This window comes from Aquarana catesbeiana, linkage group LG01, assembly GCF_042186555.1.
Source record: "Aquarana catesbeiana isolate 2022-GZ linkage group LG01, ASM4218655v1, whole genome shotgun sequence".
NCBI lineage: Eukaryota > Metazoa > Chordata > Amphibia > Anura > Ranidae > Aquarana > Aquarana catesbeiana.
The window spans coordinates 75697813-75722221 of record NC_133324.1 but is presented as its reverse complement, the minus strand read 5'-3'; the positions used below and the strand labels follow the sequence as shown (position 1 = coordinate 75722221).

Genomic DNA, 24409 nt, shown 5'->3' with positions numbered 1-24409 from the left:
GTATTGTGGAAAAAGTGAAGAGTTGTGAATACTTTCCGGATGCACTGTAAGCATCCATACTTGATTTTCGTTATGTTGACTGATGATTCATACATTCTTTTGATTGACAGGATGGAAAGAGATGCCACGTTTATCCAGAAGAAGGCAGAAAGGGCCACATTGCGTGTACACCTGAGAGAGAAGTACAGACTGCCGCAAGTAAGAAATATAAAGCTGAGCTGTACAGCATTGGGAAATGTGCTTCTTTATACTCTATGTTCTTCTTTCTGCTGTTCTGGCCTACAAGGCTGTTCTGTGCTTTAGCTGTATAGCGGACACATTTAAATTTAACTAAAGGCAAAACTTGTTTTTTTTGTTTTGGATAGAGTGGAGAGGGATTAGAACACCTGTCAGATTTTTACTGCTGTCTGTGTCCCCGTTAGGGAGATTTATCCTCTCTATCTGTTTACTGTTATCACCAAGAGTGAAGGAAAATCCCACATTTTAGGTTGTGCCCAGAACACTAATAGAGGGGAAATCGTCCAGTTTTGGTGACAACCAGGGATTTCCTCACTTTGGAGGGATTTCCTTTCACTTCCTGTTGTGGCTATGGGACAGGATATAAGGATAAATCTTCCCAATGGGACACAGATGGCAAACAAAACCTGATAGGGGTTATAACCCTCCCTTACTCTATTCAAAATAAAAAAAAGGAGTTTTGTCTTTAGTTTTATTTTAACTGGTTCCCACCTGCCGTATAGTCAAATGATGGCTGGGTGGGACCGCTCTAGTTCTGGGAGGCGATTAGTGGTGAGCTGAATCCCTAGAACACAGCGCATCACCTATCGGGGTAAAGAACCAATGACAGTTGCTCTTTACTATGCGATTGGCTGTGTCCAATCACAGCTGATCACGCTGTGAACACACTAGCCGTTATCAGCATTCCTTTCCTCAGGCTGTGCATGAGGAGAGGAGAGAGCCAGTTACCGGCTAGGCATGTGCAATTCGTTTCGTTCCGAATTCGTTTTTTAACGAATTTTGACAAATTCGTTAATTCGGGAATATCCGAATTAACGAAAACCCGTTTAATGAATTTTTTCTGAATATTCGGAAATTCAATAAAATTGGACATTCGTAAATTCGGGCATTCGTACATTCGTACATTCATACATTAGTAAATTAGTGAATTTGTAAATTTGTAAATTCGAAAATTCGGAAATCTGAAATAATAGTTAACTAATAATAACTTAACTATTAGTAATTACTAGTAACTTTTAAATTATAGGTATTGTAATTTCCTTTCAAATTTGGCTGTTAGTGAACGTAACACATACAAATTTATCCAAAGTTACGAATGATCCGAAAAAACGGAATGGAACCTAATTAATTAATAATAATAAATAACAATAATAATAATAACAACGTTTTATTATTATTACTTATTATTAATTTGTTCCGTTCCATTTGTTTAGATGCAGCATTCGTTTTGGATAATTCGTAACTTCGGATAAATTCGTATTTGTTACGTTCACTGACAGTCAAATTTGAAAGGAAATTACAAAACCTATAATTTAACACTTAGTTACTATTTCAGATTTTTGAATTTTTGGGTTTTTGGATTTTCAAACTTCGAATTTACAAATTTCCGAATTTTCTAATTTACAAATGTACGATTTTACGAATTTACAAATGTACAAATGTAAAAATGTAGGAATGTAGGAATGTACGAATGAACGAATGAACGAATGTTCGAATTTAAAAAAGGCAGCTTCCAAATAGACAAATATATATAAAATAGGAAGTATACAAAGGATCCAGTAGCAGTAAGGTACAAATACATCAAATTAATGCAGTTAAGTGGCAGTTGTATGGACGAAAATGCCTTGTTGATGTCAGAGGTCAGAGGAGAATGGGCAGACTGGTTCCAGATGATAGGAAGGCAACAGTAACTCAAATAACCACTCGTTACAACCAGGGTATGCAGAATACCATCTGTGAATGAACAACACATTGAAACTTGAAGCAGATGGGCTACAGCAGCAGAAGACCACACCGGGTGCCACACCTGTCAGCTAAGAACAGGAAACTGAGTCTACAATTCACACAGGCTCACCAAAATTGGACAATAGAAGATTGGAAAAACGTTGCCTGGTCTTATGAGTCTCAATTTCAGCTGTGACATTCAGATGGTCGGGTCAGAATTTGGTGTAAACAACATGAAAGCATGGATCCATCCTGCCTTGTATCAGCGGTTCAGGCTGGTGGTGGTGGTGTAATGGTGTGGGCAGGGGCGTAGCTAGGTGGCAAAAAAAAACAGGGGCTTCAGCCCAAAGTCCGAGCCCAGCACCTGGGGGGGGGTTATACCTACCTGACGCATGCTGACCTACTTGACCCGACCTACACTGACCTACCTGACACACACTGATCTACCCGACACACACTGACATACACTGACCTACACGACCTACACTGACCTACCTGACACACACTGACCTACTTGACACACACGCTGACCTATACGACCTACCTACACAACCTACACTAACCTACCTGGCACACACACAGACCTACCTGACACACACTGACCTACCTAACACACACTGACCTACTTGACCTACACGACATACACTGACCAGGGGCGTAACTAGAAATCACAGGGCCCCCAAGGCAAAATGTTGTATGGGCCCCCCCCTGCAAACAGTCCCCCGCCCCCCAACAAAAAAAATTAACTAATGCCATTGAACAACAGATTACCACACTCATGTGGCACAGTACCCAGGCAACAGCTTATATTAGTTTCGAACAACAAAACAAAAATTTGCCAATAAAATCGGTGATTGAAGCGCATTATTTCTATCATTACATTGTAATATAAAATGAAATAGTTCAACTCACCATAATGCAGAATCAGTGGGAGCTCTGAGTGTGTCACTAGCCACGTCGCCTGTCACCAGATGCCATCAGGTGTCCCCAGCGGAGTGCCTCCTTACATTTCAGGTGTCCCCAGCGGAGTGTTTCCTTACATCTCAGGTGTCACTGCCCCAGCTAGCGGAGTGCCTTCTTACATCTCAGGTGTCCCCAACGGAGTGTTTCCTTACATCTCAGGTGTCACTGTCCCCAGCCAGCGGAGTGCTTCCTTACATCTCAGGAGTCACTGTCCCCAGCCAGCGGAGTGCTTCCTTACATCTCAGGTGTCACTGTCCCCAGCCAGCGGAGAGCTTCCTTACATCTCAGGTGTCACTGTCCCCAGCCAGCGGAGTGCTTCCTTACATCTCAGGTGTCACTGTCCCCAGCGGAGTGCTTCCTTACATCTCAGGTGTCCCCAGCGGAGTGCCTTCTTACATTCAGGTGTCCCCAGCGGAGTGTTTCCTTATATCTCAGGTGTCACTGTCCCCAGCCAGCGGAGTGCCTCCTCACATCTCAGGTGTCCCCAGGGGAATGCTTCCTTACATCTCAGGTGTCCCCAGCGGAGTGTTTCCTTACATCTCAGGTATCCCCAGCCAGCGGAGTGCCTCCTTACATCTCAGGTGTCCCCAGCTAGCGGAGTGCCTCCTTACATCTCAGGTGTCCCCAGCGGAGTGCTTCCTTACATCTCAGGTGTCCCTAGCAAGCGGAGTGCCTCCTTACATCTCAGGTGTCCCCAGCCAGCGGAGTGCCTCCTTACATCTCAGGTGTCCCCAGCGGAGTGTTTCCTTACATCTCTGGTGTCCCCAGCCAGTGGAGTGCTTCCTTACATCTCAGGTGTCCCCAGCAAGCAGAGTGCCTCCTTACATCTCAGGTGTCCCCAGCAAGCAGAGTGCCTCCTTACATCTCAGGTGTCCCCAGCCAGCGGAGTGCCTCCTTACATCTCAGGTGTCCCCAGCGGAGTGCCTCCTTACATCTCAGGTGTCCCCAGCGGAGTGCCTCCTTACATCTCAGGTGTCCCCAGCGGAGTGCTTCCTTACATCTCAGGTGTCCCCAGCAAGCGGAGTGCCTCCTTACATCTCAGGTGTCCCCAGCCAGCGGAGTGCCTCCTTACATCTCAGGTGTCCCCAACGGAGTGCCTCCTTACATCTCAGGTGTCCCCAGCGGAGTGCTTCCTTACATCTCAGGTGTCCCCAGCTAGCGGAGTGCCTCCTTACATCTCAGGTGTCCCCAGCCAGCAGAGTGCCTCCTTACATCTCAGGTGTCCCCAGCCAGCGGAGTGCCTCCTTACATCTCAGGTGTCCCCAGCCAGCAGAGTGCCTCCTTACATCTCAGGTGTCCCCAGCCAGCGGAGTGCCTCCTTACATCTCAGGTGTCCCCAGCCAGCGGAGTGCCTCCTTACATCTCAGGTGTCCCCAACGGAGTGCCTCCTTACATCTCAGGTGTCCCCAGTCAGCGGAGTGCCTCCTTACATCTCAGGTGTCCCCAGCCAGCAGAGTGCCTCCTTACATCTCAGGTGTCCCCAGCCAGCGGAGTGCCTCCTTACATCTCAGGTGTCCCCAGCCAGCGAAGTGCTTCCTTACATCTCAGGTGTCCCCAAGGGAGTGCTTCCTTACATCTCAGGTTGTCCCCCCCCCCGACAGAACACCGCCATTAATGAAGCCCCAGGAGGAACAAAATAGAGGCGGAGCCGGCCGGCTACAATAGAAATTGAGCTGCGGCACCGCCCACCCCCCACCCCTTTCCACAACAGGTCACAGATGACAGACAGACCGGGGGCAGGGGGTGGGCGGCACCGCAGCTCTATTTCTATTGTAGCCATTCGGCAGGCTCCGCTTGTCACTTCTAACTCGTCTGGTCTTCAGGAAAATGGCGGCCAGCGGAGACATTATCTCCGCCGGCCACGGACCTCTAGCGGCGGCGGGTGTCGAAAAAACAGGTAAAAAGGAATTCTATTAGCAACTTTGACCGGGCCCCCACTCGGCTGCAGGCCCCATAGCGTCCGCGTGGGTTGCTATGGCGGTAGTTCCGCCACTGACACTGACCTACCTGACCAGACTTCCGGTGTCCTCCTGCAGCGGCACGCCCATCACACAGTAGAGTAGAATCCAGGCAGCCAGAGCCATGATGAGGAGAGGAGAGCCGCCCGCCCGAGTGCCGAGTGGGGTCAGGATCTTCTGACAGTGGCGCAGCGGCCGCATTGTAATTCCCACCTTCTGGAGCCTGCAGCACCTATCATGGACGTCACACATCCCGCGGTCACCGCATTTGACCAGTGGTACGTCCAGCAGCGCTGCAGGCTCCAGCAGGCGGGACCTGCTATTACACTTGACCGTGCTTGGGATCAGATCGGTGCCCGCTCGGTGTTAATAATAGAACAGTGCCCACCCGAGACCCAGGGCTTTTTGGGGACCCATTTGGGGCTTCAGCCACTGTCAGCCCCCCCACCGACGCCACTGGGTGTGGGGGATATTTTCTTGGCACACTTTGGGCCCCTTAGTACTAAATTGAGCATCAGTTAAAAGCCACGGCCTACCTGAGTATTGTTGCTAACCATGTCCATCCCTTTATGACTACAGTGTACCCATCTTCTGATGGCTCCTTCCAGCAGGATAATGCACCATGTCACAAAGCTTCATCTCACCAATGGACAATGAGGTCACTGTACTCCAATGGCCTCCACAGTCACCACATCTCATCCAATAGAGCACCTTCTGGGATGTGGTGGAACAAGAGATTCCCATGGATTTGCAGCCAAAAAATCTGCAGCAACTGCATGATGCTATCATGTCAATGTGGTCCAAAATCTCTGAGGAATTTTTCCAACATTTTCCCCCGAAGAATTAAGGCAGTTCTGAAGGCAAAAGGGGGTCCAACCCGGTACAGAGAGAGAGAATATATATATATATATATACACACACTCCATAGTGGAAATGTTAAAATGACTTTGGTCTATACAGGTGCAGGTTAAACTGGTTCATTTTGAAATATGGTCCTAACCTTAATCTTCAGCCTTACACTGACCTTAATTCTTAAGCTTACCCTCACCGAAAACATACACTTAATCTAACTGATAAAATAAACCTTAATATATAACCTCCACCTGCAAGCTTAATCATTTACCTAATCCTACAAATTAACACTTAACCTTTAACCTAACTTAACCTTAAAGCCTAACTCTAGCCAAAGCTGCCTCTGTGAGCCTAATACAAGAAATTGCGGTTGAGGGAATTATAGAGTCAGGAAGGTACAGGCAGTAATAAAGAAACAGAACCTCTAACCCTTCCACACCCTACTAAATTGTTTATTCTGAATGTGCCCCTGATAGATTTCCCATCACTTCTTGTCATGAGTTAGAGGACATCCTCAGTTGGAGGAAACCTCCATATTAGGAACAAGCTGTAGCCATCCAACACTCTATTCAGAAATAAAAAAGAAGTTTGGGCTTTAACTCTTATCCTAACAATTAAAACTTTGAGAGCCCTGTCACCTTGCCTTTTTTGGGGCAAAGCAACAATATCTGTGTAAAGCACAGCCCCAACCACCTTATGCGTGCCTTATCTGGGTATGGGGGAGCATATGACCTCCTCCCTTCATGGAGTGCTCGGGCCTAGAAAGAAAAAGCATAACTAGACCAAACCAATAAGAGATATGATGTGCAGCCAGGCTGCTATGTTTTGGAAATGATCACCTAAGTAAAGCCCCCGAAGGGGATCCAATAGCTACTTTCTACCAGTATATTTAGGACCCTACAGCAGCAATCCATAAAACCACTTCTGGAGCATGCTGTAGTTCCTCTCCGGAACTTGCACAACTATTAAACCCCAGCAAGCTACTTACTAAAAGTGGCACAGGAACTGTCTGCCACCCAGCATCCACAGTGAGAGGGATAACCAGATCTTCTCGAGACCAGGACTTCAGTGCAGTGCCCTCCCGAACATGTAGCCTTTTGGCAACCTTCTCCGGGCCCTCAGCCCAACAGCTTCGGAGGCCCAGACTGCAGATTCTTGTCTTCCTGACGCTGCCTCCAGGGGCAGCAGCCCCAAGAGAACTAGAATCTTCCATGGAGAGAAAAGAACACTCTGCTCAGGCTCACTGCACATTGATCACCAGGGATTGGCTGAGGCATGGTAAATATTCAACTGCTCATTTGAATCTCTGTGCCCTGTGCTCTGGAAATATCTTGCAGAGGCAGGTGGGAGCAATCAAACTCTCAGGTCAGAAAACCCTGCTCTGACCAACACAATCAATTACTGCTCTGCTCACTACAGTGGAGCCAAAAACGAAATTTAATACTAGCAGCCTATCTAGAGGAGGGCACTACACTTGCTTCTCCCCAACACAAAAATACATAATGCACACAAAACAATGAGGCATTAGTTAATATTTCAGCCTAAATATGTAAGCTCACTACCCATGCTAAAGGTCCTTAACCCCCTAAACCCCCTAAACCCTACCTTAACCTTAATGCCAACCATTGACCCACACCTTAACCTTATCCTTAACCCAGTCACCAAACTAACCCACACTTACCTCGTTGGACGCTACAGCTACTGGTGCTGAATGCACAATCTCCTTTTCCAACCTGCATACTTGCATCATCCATGTATGTATATTTAGGCCTGAGGAGGTTAGAGGAACACTTGCTAAGCTGGTATATATATAAACTAGTGAAGTAGGAAGGAAAATCTGGAACATTCTGCTGGTGCCCACACCAAAATAAAATTGCGATCATCTAATGCAGGGGTAGGCGACCCCCGGCACTGGTGCTGCCAGCGGAACTCGAAGCCTCTTTTGCCTTCACTCGACTCCCTCCCCATCAGCAGAGCAGCACAGGGAAGTGTCAGTGAGACACTAATGCATTCCAATTTCAGAATTCCCCATGTCGCACCTGCACTGAGGGGGAGGCACTGTGCCCCCACACATTGTAAAAGATGGGAAACATTGTATGGTTCTCTAACTTTGCTGTAGCTGCGATTGTCAGTTTTTGTGATTGGAAAGAGATTGGGTGCAGTTCTACTAGGGGGGGGGGGGGGGGTCCCTGTTTTCTGGGGGGGGGGAGGACTGTCATTGGCCAATGCTAAACCAATCACAGTACTGCTAGCCCCATCTACTACCTGGAGAAAGATGACTTGCTTGGTTGCCACTACCAATCACAGAAAGAAGGAATTTTACTGTGATTGAGAGAACCACAATCAGGTGACAGTTTGTGGAATTACTGTTGCGCTTCTGGGAATCTTGTTGAAATGATTCCTGAACCTTTGTGTCACTTACTACTGAACCCCGGCACTCTGTGTCTCTTTAAGCCACAGCCAGTATTCAGCACAATGAAAATCACACCCAACTTTTGCTGTGGTGCTTCGCTTCTCGGCTTCGGGGGTCCAACTTATGATCCTGCACGCAGGCCCACTACTTTCAGAAAATGCCCCTGACCTGAGCTTATCATTGAACATTCATTCCAGATGCTTGTATGTGACATCACATGCTGGATGCGAGAGGTGGATCAGCAGGATGAGTGTTCCAGGACATCTAGATGTGTCTCATCTCTGCTTCCTTTCACCACTCTGCATATCACGCATATCATAGATGAGAAGAGGGTACAGCGGTGGAGCAGATGAGCAGGAGGGTTTCAGAGGTGGGACAAAAGAGGAGGAGGGTACAGCGGTGGGGCAGATGTGCAGGGAGGTACAGTGGGGGAAGAGATGAGAAGGGGGTTCAGCAGTGGAACAGAAGAGCAGGGGGGTACAGTAATGGGGCAGATGAGCAGGGGGGTTCAGTGTTGGGCCAGATGAGAAGGGGGTTTAGTGGTGGGACAGAAAAGCAGGGGGATAGAGCAGTGGGGCAGATGTGAAAGGAGGTGTATTGGTGGGACAGATGAGCAGGTGGTTACAGTAGTGGGGCAGGATAGCAGGGGGAACAGAGGTGAGACAGATGTGCAGGAGGTATACTGATGGGGCAGATGAGAAAGCAGGTTACAGTGGTGGGGCAGATGAGCAGATGGGTTTAGTGTTAGGACAGATGAGAAGGTGATTCAGTAGTGAGACAGAATAGCATGGGGATATGGCGGTGGAGCAGATGTGCAGGCAGGTACAGTGGTGGGGCAGATGAGAAAAGGGGTACATTGATGGGGCAGATGAGCAGGGGGGTTTAGTGGTGGGGCAGATGTGCAGGAGGTACAGTGGTGGGTGGGATGGAAGGGGGTTCAGCTGTGGGACAGAAAAGCAGGGGGGTACAGTGATAGTGCAGATGAGCAGGGGGTTACAGTGGTGGGAAAAATTTGCAGGGGGGTTCACTGTTGGGGCAGATGAGAAAGGGGTTCAACGGTGGGACAGAAGAGCAAGGGGGTACAGCAGTGGGGCAGATGTGAAAGGAAGTGCATTAGTGGGACAGATGAGCAGGGGGTTACAGTGGTTGGGCAGAAGAGCAGGGGGTACAGAGGTGGGGCAGATGTACAGGGGGGGAACAGTGGCAGGGCAGAGGAGCAAGGAGGTACATTGGTGGGACAGATGAGTAGGGAGTTACAGCGGTGGGGCAGAAAAGCAGGGAGAACAGAGGTGGGACAGATGTGGAGGAGGTACAGTGGTGGGGCAGATGAGAAAGGGGGTTACAGTGGTGGGGTAGATGAGTAGATAAGTTCAGTGTTAGGACAGTTGAGAAGATGGATCAGCGGTGAGACAGAAGAACATGGGGGTACGGCGGTGGAGCAGATGTGCAGGGAGGTACAGTGGTGGGGCAGATATGCAGGGGGTTACAGTGGTGGGGCAGATGAGAATGGGGGTACATGGGTGGGGCAGATGAGCAGGGGGTTACAGTGGTGGAGCAGATGAGAAAGGGGGGTACATTGGTGGGGCAGATGAGCAGGGGGTTAGAGTGGTGGGGCAGATGTACAGGTGGTTAAAGTGGTGAGACAGATGAGCAGGGGGGTACAGAGGTGGAGCAGATGTGCAGGGTAGTACAGTGGTGGGGCAGATGTGCAGGGGGGTACAGTGGTGGGACAGATAAACAGGTGAATTGGGGCTGATCTGAGGTGTGAAGGTGCATGAATTGGGGCCAATGAGAGGTGTGAAGGTGCATGAATTGGGGCTAATCAGAGGTGTGAAGGTGCAGGAATTCGGGGCTAATCAGAGGTGTGAGGGTGCAGGAATTGGGGCTGATCTCGTGAGTCGTGAGAGTGCAGGATGTTAATTTCTCACTACTATTCTAGTAGTTTAAAGCATTTACTTTATAAAAAATCCTTTTCGTGATTGAGAGTGTGAAGTTGACATATCTTTGTAATAAAATCGGCACGCTCAATTTCTTTGAAAACATTTTTCGGCATACTGTGCTCAAAAGGTTGCCTACTCCTGATCTAATGTCTATAGATACCTTTAGAGCAGCATAAAGACACTTCAGAAAAGCATACTTGTATTATATTGTGTTTTGTGCTATTTGCCAAAAGATGAAGCCATGCTTTAAATGACTGTAGAGTTGAATGAATGAGGACTGTATCAGTAAACAGCTGAAAAACGCAACAAGAATTCAATTTGTCAGAACTCCAAGGTTGTTTTTAGTTTACAGCAAGTCAGCCATTGGTGGTGAAAAAGCTATACAACTATTACATAGCTGGCCAGCAACCGTAGCAGAATGGCTATATACTCACTTGTTGTTGTGTACAATAGCCACACATTTCAGAACTGTCTTGGGTATGTTCATCTCTCAAGGAATCTTCTCAGGTCCACGTCTCATGTAAGGTAACAAGGACCACAGAGGTCATATTCACCTGCCAGACAAAGCTTCATTGAAATGCATTTTCATCCTGATTTGAGGGCTGCTTTAGTAGTCATCTCTGCCAGCTATCAATGTTAAAAATATAAATCTGTGCTGTGTAAATTTGTAAATATATGGCTGCTAACACTAAGGTTTGATATACAAAAACCCAAAAGAAACTGAAAACAAAATAAAAATTGTGGCGTCACCCATATAATCAAACACACGAATCGAAAAATTCAGTGCAATATCAAAAACCAAATGTCCATTATACAATGCTGTGAAAAAGTATTTGTTTTGTATTTGTTTAGTTTTGCATTGTGGTCACACTTAAATGACTCAGATCATCAAAAAATTTTATTATTACACAAAGATAACCTGAGTAAATACAAAATGCAGTTTTTAAATGATGGTTTAATTTATTAAGGCAAAAAAGCTGTCCAAATCTGCCTGGCTTTATGTGAAAAGGTAATTGATATTGGTATATTGAAACCTGATAACTGGTTGTGCCACCCTTGGCAGCAACAACTGCAATCAAGCATTTGCGATAACTGGCAATGAGTTGCTGTGAAGCAATTTATGCCCACTCTTCTTTGTAGAATTGTTTTAATTCAGCCACATTGGAGGGTTTTCCAGCATGAGCAGCCTGTGTAATGTCATGATACAGCATCTTAATTGGATTTAAGTCTGGGCTTTGACTAGGCCACTCCAAAACCTAAATTTTGCTTTGTTTGAACCATTTGGAGGTGGATTTGCTGTTATTTTTGGGATCATTGTCCTGCTGCATAACCCAAGTGCACTTGAGGTCACAAACTGATGGCCAGACATTCTCCTTTAGGATTTTCTGGTAGAGCTCAGAATTCATGGTTCCATCAATTATGGTAAGTCGTCCAGGTCCTAAAGCTGCAAAGCAGCCCCAGACTATCATGCTACCCCCACCACATCTGACTGTTGGTATGATGTTCTTGTTATGAAATGCTCTATTAGTTTTATGCCAGATGTAACGGGATGCACACCTTCCAAAATGTAAAATTTTTGCTTCATCAGTCAACAGAATATTTGCCTAAAAGTCTTGGGAATAATCAAGATGTTTTTTGGTAAATGTGAGATGAGCCTTTGTGTTCTTTTTGGTTAGCAGTGGTTTTGGCCTTGGAACTCTCCCATGGATGCCATTTTTGCCCAGTCTCTTTCTTATTGTTGAATCATGAACACTGATCTTACCTGAGGCAAGTGAGGCCTGCAGTTCTTTAGATGTTGTTCTGGGTTCCTTTATGACCTTCTGGATGAGTCGCCGTCATGCTCTTGGAGTAATTTTTGTAGGCCGGCCACTCCCGGGAAGGTTCACCACTGTTCCAAGTTTCCTACATTTGTGGATAATGGCTCTCCCTGTGGTTCACTGGAGTTCCAAAGCCTTAGAAATGGCTTTGAAACCCTTCCTAGACCGCTACATGTTTGTTTCTAATCTGTTCTTGAATTTTTTTAGATTGTGGCGTGATGTGTGGCTTTTTGTGATTTGTTAGCATGCTTCACTTTTTCAGACAGCTTCTATTTATGTGATTTCTTCATTCAACAGTTCTGGCAGTAATCAGGCCTGGCTGTGGCAAGTGAAATTTAACTTAGCTTTCCAAAAAAATTGTGGTTAATCACAGTTCATTCAAGAGTCAGCATGGGAGGGGGCAATTACTTTTTCACATAGGGCCAGGCAGGTTTGAACAGCTTTTTTCCCTTAATAAATGAAATAATATGTCAGGTCACCTTGAGGCTAGGTGACAGATGCACACCGTTGGGATCAGGAGTGCACCGCAAGGCAGTGGACCCTACGGCTGACTGCTGCGGATGGGAGTCCGGGTGTAAGGAAGGCAGGGGCGCTGGAACACCAACACGGATCCCACCGGGGTTAGAGCATAGGATTCCCTGGGGCGCGGAGTCTAAGAGCCAGCAGGTGTTCACCAGAGCCTCTAGTGGTGAGGATGGACTGGGCTGCAACTGGCTCCAGGTCGTGACCCCCAGGGTCCCCCAGCTCACACCCACAGTAGGCAACGGGAGGATAGGGATAGTAAAGGAATAAGCCAAGGTCAGGGCCACAAGCAGACAAGGACAACAGAGTACGCACCAAGGTTCAGGGTCACAGGCAAACAGGGATAGTCGGGGACACGCCAAAGGTCAGGGTCACGAGCAGACAGGAATAGTAGAGAACACACCAAGGTCGGTAACAGAAACAAACGTAAAGCACACGGCAGGCAGGGACATGAAGCCAAAACACACAAAGGTTGATCAGCAGGGCTGGCCTGCAGTGCAGAGGTTAATATAGAGTTCTCCGATAGGAGCTGGGGTGGAGCCATGCTAGAGGAGAGTTAATAAAAGCAGTCAGGTGAGAGACAGCTGGTCTTTAGAGATAAACACATGGAGACAGGTTAGCTGAGAAACAAAACTCTATTGCATAACCATGACATATTAATTTAAAAACTGCATCATGGATTTATCTTTGTGTAATATTAATATTTGTTTGATGATCTGAATCATTTAAGTGTGAGAAATATGCAAAAAAATAAAAAAAATCAGGAAGGGGAAAATACTTTTTCACAGCACTGTAGGTGAATGAATAAATAAATATATCAACAAATGCATAAATTGATCAATAGATAAAATTTAAAAAGTCCCATAAGCTCTTCCAGTGCAATAGTAAAAAAGTTTATCATCCACCAACTGCTCTTATCTTCCATGTGCCAAAAGAAGACACCAGCCACCACCTTCTTTTGAAATGCAAACTCACCAAATACATATGCTGCAGATAACTACAGCATCAATACCATGTGTGACAATAAGGGTCCAAACACCAACCACCACCTTGTTGTGAAATGCAAACTCACCGCATATGTATGCTGCAAGTACTACAACTGCACTATCAATAGCATTTGTGACAATAGTGATCCTTCCAGGATGTGTGTACCAGACTCATGTCTCCTCTATTGAAGGGCACCCAACTCCGGTCCCAACTCTGGCAATAAATACTCACCAGAAGACAGATAAATATAGCCAGTAGTGCAGTATTGTATTTAAAATCTCTGGATAGAGAGTTGCTCTTGGAAACCACGGGGCCCCATACAGCCAACCTGACACCTGACAGCCCCCCCCCCCAGAAATAAACACAGTTTACCAAGTTTTTGTTATGAATGAACACAGTGAGTGATCAATACCGATCACTCAATGTGTGCTCATTCAGGAAAGGAAGGGGCTGGTAAATATGGCATATTTCCTGGACCCTTACCGCACTCTCCATCCTGAAGTAACGTATTGTGTGCTTGCAGCTGCCGGCAAGGAGGAAAGGAGGGAAGCCACCAGCACTGCAGGGGTGGGGTGGGGGGGCACATGGGTGCCTGGGCAGCAGGGGGAATTGTATAGTGCACAGGGATTGTGATCAGTGCGGTGGGGGACGGGGCCAATTACTGGAACCAATCTGTATGGCTCTTTCTGTAGCAGCTGAAAGCCGGCGGGAGGGAAAGGAGAAAAAGCCAGCTTTAAGTTGATGCAGAGAGAGCCAAACAGGGGATCAGATTGTTTATTCAATCATCTATATCTGACATTTAGTTTTTATGATATTGCACTGAGTTTTTGGATTCAATAATGCTTGGTTATATGGGTGGTGCTACACTTTTTATTTTGTTTTCAGCTATCAGTGTTATTTGTCCTTGAAGAAACCCCAGTTCAGTATTCACATCATTTAAACCATGACATTACAACACTGTTGTGAATGAACAGCTCAAGTTTGTGAATGTTTATCCATTTAATCAGTAAGCTTATGATCAGGGCCGGTGCTACCACTAGGCAAACTAGGCAGCCGCCTAGGGCGCACTGCTGCCTAGGGCGCCCGGACACTTGTGTTCCTACTCTCTTCTCTCTGCAGCAAGTAACTAAGTCTTAGCATCAGCAGGCGGAGGACTGTGTCTGTGGCCCGACTCCCGAATGAATGGAAGCAAGCAAACATTCATTGATGGGCACTGGTAGGCTGCATTGATGGGCGCTGGAGAGGCTGCATTTGATGGGCGCTGGAGAGGCAGCATTTGATGGGCGCTGGAGAGGCAGCATTTGATGGGCGCTGGTGAGGCAGCATTTGATGAACGCTGGTGGGCTGCATTTGATAGGCGCTTCATTAAAAAGGTGGGGTATACATGGGCAGGGCAAAGGGGCGGAGTCAGGGGTGGAGCCAAGGGGGGCAGCAAAATGAGGTTTCGCCTAGGGTGTCAAAAATCATTGCACCAGCCCTGCTTATGATGAGCACTAGTTGCACTGATGCAGTATGATTGGAACAGAACTTGCTTCAGATACAGCTGAGAAGGGGGTCCATACTCCTGCCACTCACTGGATCAGGAACTTATACTCTGTGTGAGTGCCAACCTCTGCTCATTAATAGTAATTAAGATTCATCTAGCCAGCAAAGAGTGCAGTACATCATGGATATCACATCAAGACTGCAGGGATAAGTACATCAGGGGTAGTGGGGGTAAGTGTCACTTTTGTAGCAAGGATCAATGTAAATCTGCACAAGTAGAGGAGCAACGTGAATACACAAATACCTCCCTCCATCAAAGTCTTAACTATGTCCACAAAGCAAAATCATTTGAAATACAAACTGACTTTTAGATTGAGTAATTCACCAACAGGGTTCAGGCTTACCACCTTTGCTGCATTTTGTAGCTGTTCTTTGGTCGTAAAACAGGGTATCACTTCTACTGTGGCCCTTTTAACTTCAATTTCTTGACGTATCTCACAATATAACAAAATAAATATAAAAAAGCTTCATGAGCCTTGGTACATTTGAGGAGTAATGCCGCGTACACACGGTCGGACTTTCCGGCATACTTGGTCCGGCGGACCAGAGTGTGCCGGACAATCCGCCCGTGTGTGGGCGGCGGCGGACTTTTCCGGCGGACTTCTTCCCAAAAGCCCGCCGGACCTAGATTTCAAACATGTTTGAAATCTTTCCGTCGGACTCAGTTTCGGGCGGAAAGTCCGCTCGTGTGTGTGCTGGTCCGACGGAAAGCCCGCTCGTGTGTAGGCTGGTCCGACAGACCAAATACGACACGAGGGGATGGTATTGCATCTCGCGCTCGCTGCAATAGGAAAAACAAATCTTCCTATTGCGGCGAGCGCGGGGCATACCAGGCCCTTAGGTCTGGTATGGATTATAAAGGGGAACCCCGCTACGCCGAAAAAACGGCGTGGGGGTCCCCCTAAAATCCATACCAGACCCCGATCCAAGCACGCAGCCTGGCCGGTCAGGAAAGGGGGGTGGGGACGAGCGAGCGCCCCCCCCCCCCTCCTGAACCGTACCAGGCCGCATGCCCTCAACATGGGGGGTGGGTGCTTTGGGGGAGGGGGGCGCCCTGCGCCCCCCCCCCCCAAGCACCTTGGTCCCCATGTTGATGAGGACAAGGGCCTCTTCCCGACAACCCTGGCCGTTGGTTGTCGGGGTCTGCGGGCGGGGGCTTATCGGAATCTGGGAGCCCCCTTTAATAAGGGGGCCCCCAGATCCCGGCCCCCCCCACCCTATGTAAATGAGTATGGGGTACATGGTACCCCCTACCCATTTACCTAGGAAAAAAAGTGTAAGTAATAAAACACACTACACAGGTTTTTAAAATATTTTATTAAACAGCTCCGGGGGGGGATCTTCCTCCGGCTTCGGGGGTCTTCTTCCGGCTTCGGGGGTCCCTCCGCTTCATCTTCTCCCGGCGTCCGGTTGGTTCTTCTCCGCTCTCCGGCCTCTTCTCCCGGTGTCGCAGGTCTTCGGCCGGCCCCTCCGCTCTCTTCATGTAGCTCTATTGCGAGCGGAGGTCCGGACTTCTGGACTTCTGGGCTTCTTGGCTTCTTGGCTTGGCTTGGCTTCTCTTCTCTTCCCCCAGATGTTGACACGACGCTCTCTCCGGCTGGACTGGTTTCTGAGGGCTGCGTTGTGACTTATATAGGCGGAGACCCCGCCCCCATATGATGTCACAGTCCCTGGGCATGCTGGGACTGTGACGTTTTAGGGGGCGTGGTCGACCACGCCCCCGACCACGCCCCCTAAAACGTCACAGTCCCAGCATGCCCAGGGACTGTGACATCATATGGGGGCGGGGTCTCCGCCTATATAAGTCACAACGCAGCCCTCAGAAACCAGTCCAGCCGGAGAGAGCGTCGTGTCAACATCTGGGGGAAGAGAAGAGAAGCCAAGCCAAGCCAAGAAGCCAAGAAGCCAAGAAGCCCAGAAGTCCGGACCTCCGCTCGCAATAGAGCTACATGAAGAGAGCGGAGGGGCCGGCCGAAGACCTGCGACACCGGGAGAAGAGGCCGGAGAGCGGAGAAGAACCAACCGGACGCCGGGAGAAGATGAAGCGGAGGGACCCCCGAAGCCGGAAGAAGACCCCCCCCCGGAGCTGTTTAATAAAATATTTTAAAAACCTGTGTGGTGTGTTTTATTACTTACACTTTTTTCCTAGGTAAATGGGTAGGGGTACCATGTACCCCATACTCATTTACATAGGGTGGGGGGGCCGGGATCTGGGGGCCCCCTTATTAAAGGGGGCTCCCAGATTCCGATAAGCCCCCGCCCGCAGACCCCGACAACCAACGGCCAGGGTTGTCGGGAAGAGGCCCTTGTCCTCATCAACATGGGGACAAGGTGCTTTGGGGGGGGGGGGGGCGCAGGGCGCCCCCCTCCCCCAAAGCACCCACCCCCCATGTTGAGGGCATGCGGCCTGGTACGGTTCAGGAGGGGGGGGGGGCGCTCGCTCGTCCCCACCCCCTTTCCTGACCGGCCAGGCTGCGTGCTCGGATCGGGGTCTGGTATGGATTTTAGGGGGGACCCCACGCCGTTTTTTCGGCGTAGCGGGGTTCCCCTTTATAATCCATACCAGACCTAAGGGCCTGGTATGCCCCGCGACGGGGCTCGCAAGGTGTCAATCTAGCCGATAAAAGCGGCAAGATTGACATCCTTTTCTAGTCCCGTCGCACCTGAGTCACGTTCAAAATGAACGGACTTGTCCGTGTGTGGGCAAGTCCGTTCATTCTGAAAGTCCGCCGGAACTCCGGCGAAAGTCCGTCGGAAAGACGGGCGGACTTAGCCCGCCGGAAAATCCCGGCGTGTGTGGGCAAGTCCGTTCGTTTTAAAGTCCGGCGCACCTGGCGGACAAAGTCCGTCGGAAAGTGTGCCGGACCAAGTAGGATAGAAAGTCCGCTCGTGTGTACGCGGCATAAGGCTCCATTTACTCTTGTTCGACTCCAAAGTTGCCGCAACTTTGATGCGACTTTGGATGGGTGCAACTTGGATACGACTTTGGCTTTAACCAGTAATAATGGATAACTGTTGCACAACTGTTGCATTGTATATCATTCAGTTACAACTTTCATGTAAATTTTGAGGGTTAACATTGAAGTCTATGGCCCTCAAGTTTCATGAAAGTCGGACTAAAGTAGTGCATGAAATACTTTGCATTCACACATATATGAATGGTTATCATGCGACTTTGATGTCCAAGTGTGAATGGAGCCTAAAGGAGGTAATACATTTGAACTGGTTGAGGGTGACCTTCATGAACTTACAATACCCCCATCATTGATGTCACCATCCTTCCTTGCTACCCCAAATAATCCTATGTAAATCATATCTTCTTTATTTCCACAGAGTGAAAAAGATGAGAACCAAATACAGATGGCTGGAGATGATGTGGACCTACCTGAGGATCTGCAGAAGATGATGGCTGATGATCAAGTTGAAGAAGAAGAGAAGAATTCCTTCTTAGGCAACATCCAAAACATCCAGAATATGGACATGGACACCTTAAAAGAAAAAGCCACAGCCACATTCACTGAGATCAAACAAGCGGCGGAGGAAAAGTGTCTGCTGATGTAGACTGGAATCAATCAGGAATCAAATATGTTTTGATCATTTTTTATTTTATAAGAGCCACTGAATGGAGAAGCTTGTCATCACCGTATGATCATACTTTGAAGGTGACTTCAAATTTACGTTGCATTTTAAGGATGATGTTAAAAAAATCAATGCTATTGGAACTTAGGGGAAAGAAACTCTTAAGAGTTCTGAAATTTCAAATGAAGGTGATATAAAGTCTGGTTATTTTACGTTATTTGGAAGAAGGAAGTAATGCGTTCTCTTCACTATTATAGTACTATTTAATTTTATAATATAATATTTTATGAATCAGACCTGGGCTAGATACCAGAGTCAATATTCAAAAGGCTAATCTGAGCTATTTTCAGGTATGTAGGGTTAGCCAAAGACTGGCAAAAGTCTCTCCAAGAACAATGGCCAGGATGATATTTGGCCCAAGAAAACAAATATTTCCATCAAGTATGAGGTGTCTTCTCCTTGCCCCAGCACCATTATAGGTGCATTGTGTCAGAGGTGGGACCCTGGTCAGTTTGTTCTCACTTTACATGGGGGGTACAAAAGAGGATCTTATTGGTCAGAGAATATGGACATACCTGAAGTGGTAATATCTGCCAACTGCTCACTGCTCAGGTAAATATGGAAAATAATAGACTTAACACTTCAGTGTGTCTATCAGTACCAAATCATTAGATGCTGAGTGCCTATGTCATTAAATGAAATCTGTCCTGCAAAATACTATGTAAGAAACCTCAAATGCATTTCTCTAACTTCCGTGCTGCATATAAAATTTTCTAGGGCAATGAAGCTGAAATTTTCCTTTGTCCCTGTATGGCATGTAATGGATTCCATTTAAATAAAGCCTACAGCAGCTACTGATGGAAGTCAAGAAAATTCTACCTTGTTTCTTCTGCATGTCTTCTAAACTGTTGCACAGTGGTGCATCTTTTGCTTTGTGGGGAAATTGCTAATAAAATTTTAAGCTCTCTTCTAAATAAAAGGACCACAACATTCAAGTTAATTCATCTCTAGCTCTACATTGATAAAGGTGAACTCCACTGAAAACTGATTTTGCGTATTTCTCAGGGATTTCGATGGTAAGACATTCACACCAGAATTTCCAGTTCTATCCAACTGCTCTGATAACTACAAATTCTCAGCCCCCGCCCCCCCCCCCCCCCCCCCCCCCACACCAATGCTGAATTTGCTGTCATTTTAAATTCACAGTCCAGCAGCAATAGTGACCCTCTTCTCATGGTCATCTGAAATGAGAAGGGATAATGTAGGTTCAAAATAGTTTGGTTGTTTTGAGGCCATTCAAATTGCCTGAGATCTTTTTAGGGCTTGTTCATGCAGTACTCTCTCAAGACATAAGGGAAAAACAAGTGCAAAGGCTCATGGTGCAACAACGTTTGTTTAATAAAATAAAGGTAATAAAATCAATGCACTTACAAACGTAAGTTGAACACTTGCATCAAGCTCCTACAGTGGGAAACCCTAATAGGGGTCCCATCCAAGTGCCGTGGTAACTGGAATGTCCAAAGGATGGATGGATGGTTTCGCTGGCTCCCCAAGCAGCTGCCGACAGGCTGCATGCGAGCAGCTCACTGTCTCCAAAGACCGGCCAGCCAGGACAAAGCTGTGTCCACCTTACATTTGTAAGTGCATTTCATTATTTTACTACCTTTATTTTATTAAACAAACGTTATTGCACCATGAGCCTTTGCGCTTGTTTTTCCCTTATATCTTCACAGCTATCAGTTCCCCCTAGATTACTGAGCTGCAAGGAGTGTGGTGTGTGCAGATAGACTTTTCATCAACTCTTTCCCTTGAGAATTTTTTTTTTTCAGTCAGTGTGTTTCTGCTGTGGACTTCTTTGAACTTTAGCACAAAGACTGTGGTTTTGTTTGTTTTTATTCTCTCAAGAGCCATTCTCATGTGGATTGCTCTTCAGACAGCATTTGACAGGCGGGTAAGGAGACGTTGAATTTGAATTATACCCCCTGTAGCTTCATGTGAAGCTACAGGGGGTATACAGTACATCCGGAAAGTATTCACAGCGCTTCACTTTTTCCACATTTGTTATGTTACAGCCTTATTCCAAAATGGATTAAATTCATTATTTTCCTCAAAATTCTACAAACAATACTAATGACAAAGTGAAAGAAGTTTGTTTGAAATCAATGCAAATGTATTAAAAATAATAAAGGAAAAAAATTGCATGTACATAAGTATTCACCACCTTTGCTTAATACTTTGTTGAAGCACCTTTGGCACCAATTACAGTCTTAAGTCTTTTTTGAGTATGATGCTACAAGCTTGGCACACCTATTTTTGGGCAATTTCTCCCATTCTTCTTGGCAGGACCTTTCAAGCTCCATTACGTTGGATGGGGAGCATCGGTGCACAGCCATTTTCAGATCTCTCCAGAGGTGTTCAATCGGGTTCAAGTCTGGGCTCTGGCTGGGCCACTCAAGGACATTCACAGAGTTGTCCCATAGCCACTCCTTTGTTATCTTGGCTGTGTGCTTAGGGTCGTTGTCCTGTTGGAAGATGAACCTTCGCCCCAGTCTAAAGTCCAGAGCGCTCTGGAGCAGGTATTCATCAAGGATGTCTTTGTACATTGCTGCATTCATCTTTCCCTTGATCCTGACTAGTCTCCCAGTTCCTGCCACTGAAAAACATCTCCACTGTATGATGCTGCCACCACCATGCTTCACTGTAGGAATGGTATTGGGCAGGTGATGAGTGATGCCTGGTTTCCTCCAGACATGACGCTTGCCATTCAGGCCAAAGAGTTCAATCTTTGTTTCATCAGACCAGATCATTTTGTTTCTCATGATCTGAGAGTCCTTCAGATGTCTTTTGGCAAACTCCAGGAGGGCTGTCATGTGACTTTTACTGAGGAGTGGCTTCTATCTGGCCACTCTACCATGCAGGCCTGATTGGTGGAGTGCTGCAGAGATGGTTGTTCTTCTGGAAGGTTTTCCTCTCTCTACAGTGAAACGCTGTAGCCTTGTCAAAGAGACCATCGGGTTCTTGGTCACCTCTCCGACTAAGGCCCTTCTCTCCCGATCGCTCAGTTTAGCCGGGCGGCCCACTCTAGGAAGAGTCCTGGTGGTTCCAAACTTCTGTGCTCATTGAGACCTTTAATGCTGCAGAAATGTTCCTGTAGCGTTTCCCAGATCTGTGTGTTGATACAATCCTATCTCGGAGGTCTACAGACAATTCCTTGGACTTCATGGCTTGGTTTGTGCTCTGACACGAACTGTTAACTGTTAACTGAATGTGTGCCTTTCCAAATCATGTCCAATCAACTGAATTTACCACAGGTGGACTCCAATCAAGTTGTAGAAACATCTTAAGGATGATCAGTGGAAACAGGATGTGCCTGAGCTCAATTCTGAGTGCCATGGCAAAGGCTGTGAATACTTATGTACAGTGCCTTGAAAACGTATTCATCCCCCTTGAAATTTTCTACATTTTGTCATGTTACAACCAAAAACGTAAATGGATTTTATTGGGATTTTATGTGATAGATCAACACAAAGTGGCACATAATTGTGAAGTAGAAGGAAAATGATAAATGGTTTTCAAATTTTTGAACAAATAAATATGTGAAAAGTGTGGCGTGTATTTGTATTCAGCCCCCTGAGTCAATACTTTGTAGAACCACCTTTCGTTGCAATTACAGCTGCAGGTCTTTTTGTGTATGTCTCTACCATCTTTGCACATCTAGAGAGTGACAATTTTGCCCATTTTTTTTGCAAAATATCTCAAGCTCTGTCAGATTGGATGGAGAGTGTCTGTGAACAGCAATTTTCAAGTCTTGCCACAGATTCTCAATTGGATTTAGGTCTGGACTTTGACTGGGCCATTCTAACACATGAATATGCTTTGATCTAAACCAAGGGTCTTCAAACTATGGCCCTCCAGTTGTTCAGGAACTACAATTCCCATCATGCCTAGTCATGTCTGTGAATGTCAGAGTTTTACAATGCCTCATGGGATGTGTAGTTCCGCAACAGCTGGAGGGCCATAATTTGAGGATCCCTGATCTAAACCATTCCATTGTAGCTCTGGCTGTATGTTTAGGGTAGTTGTCCTGCTGAAAGATGAACCTCCACCGCAGTCTCAAGTCTTTTGCAGACTCTAACAGGTTTTCTTCAAAGATTTCCCTGTATTTGGCTCCATCCATCTTCAAATCAACTCTGACCAGCTTCCCTGTCCCTGTTTAAGAAAAGCATCCCAGCAACATGATGCTGCCACCACCATGTTTCATGGTGGGGATGGTGTGTTCAGGTTGATGTGCAGTGTTCGTTTTCTGCAACACATAACGTTTTGCTTTTAGGCCAAAAAGTTCAATTTTGGTCTCATCTGACCAGAGCACCTTCTTCCACATGTTTGCTGTGTCCAGGAGGCCAGATTTGTGGAGCGCAGGACTAATAGTTGTCTAATAGTTGTCCTGTGGACAGATTCTCCCACCTGAGCTGTGGATCTCTGCAGCACCTCCAGAGTTACCATGGGCCTCTTGGCTCCTTCTCTGATTAATGCTCTCCTTGCCCGTTCACCAGTTTAGGTGAACGGCCATGTCTTGGTAGGTTTGCAGTTGTGACATGCGCTTTTCATTTTCAGATGATGGATTGAATAGTGCTCCTTGAGATGTTCAAAGCTTGGAATTTTTTTTTTATAACCCAACCCTGCTTTAAGCTTCTCCACAACGTTATCCCTGAACTGTCTGGTGTGTTCCTTGGCCTTCAGGATGCTGTTTGTTCACTAAGGTTCTCTAACAAACCTCTGAGGACTTTAGAGAATAGCTGTATTTATACTGAGATTAAATTACACACAAGTGGACCCTGTTTACTAATTATGTGACTTCTGAAGTCAATTGGTTCCACTAGATTTTAGTTATGGGTTATCGGAGTAAAGGGGGCTGAATACAAATGCACACCACACTTTTCAGATATTTATTTGTAAAAAAAATTGGAAAACCATTTATCATTTTCCCTCCCCTTCAATTATGAGCCACTTTGTGTTGGTCTATCACATAAAATCCCAATAAAATACATTTAAGTTTTCGGTTGTAACATGACAAAATGTGGAAAATTTCAAGGGATATGAAACATTTTCAAGTCACTGTACATGTGATTTTTTTCATTTTTTATTTGTAATACATTTGCAAAGTTTTTAAACAAACTTCTTACCTATTGTCATTATGGGGTATTGTTTGGAGAATTTTGAGAAAAATAAGCACTGTGAATACTGTCCGGATGCACTATAATTCCGGCTGTGAAGCAAAGCATCAGGAACGCAGCATGTGTACACCAATGACCAGTGCCTCTACAGCTAAAGGGGAGGGGAAAAGGTTGAGGGGCAGTAAACGCATGGCTCAACTACAAGGTTTTACCGCCCTTCAACCACTAGTGTGAACGAACCCTTTAAGTGCGCCCCTGTACAGACATTCATTTATTTACATCGACTTAGAAATACCTTCTGTGCATTTACATTAGAGAGCTAGCAGGCTGCCAAGATTCTTGTGCAATAGAAAGTATAGAAAACATGTTTTTTTTTTTTTTTTTGCCTCTGAACTTTGAAGACAATTTTACAATGCCCATAGCTAGGGAGATGAATGAGGGCTTGTTTAACCCCTTCCCGCCCACGCCTACCGACCCTCTAAGAGGTTCTAAATGCCGGGAGATGGAGGCAGGCATTCCAATCATGTGATTGGCAGTCACAGCAGTCACATGATCGGAATGCTCCTGATCACAAGTATGCATTGGGAGATTTCGGTACCGGCTAGTTACTGTGCCGGGAGCGCACACTTAGCAAGAAATGTGTTTACATAGGGCCACCCACTCGCCGAGAGGCCGTATATATGCGTTTAACAGGTGA

The 24409-nt window shown here is 46.5% G+C and overlaps 1 protein-coding gene across 1 annotated transcript in view; it reads left to right on the top strand.

The window, feature by feature from the left end:
• The window catches only part of CPLX4 (complexin 4), a 46171-nt gene extending 26674 nt beyond the window's left edge, over positions 1–19497 (top strand). The window contains exons 2-3 of the mRNA XM_073628967.1: positions 111–198; positions 18293–19497. Coding sequence (XP_073485068.1) covers positions 111–198; positions 18293–18520 — 316 coding nt within the window. The 3' untranslated portion in view covers positions 18521–19497. The remainder of the gene's footprint in view (positions 1–110; positions 199–18292) is intronic.
• Positions 19498–24409: the final 4912 nt, after the last annotated feature.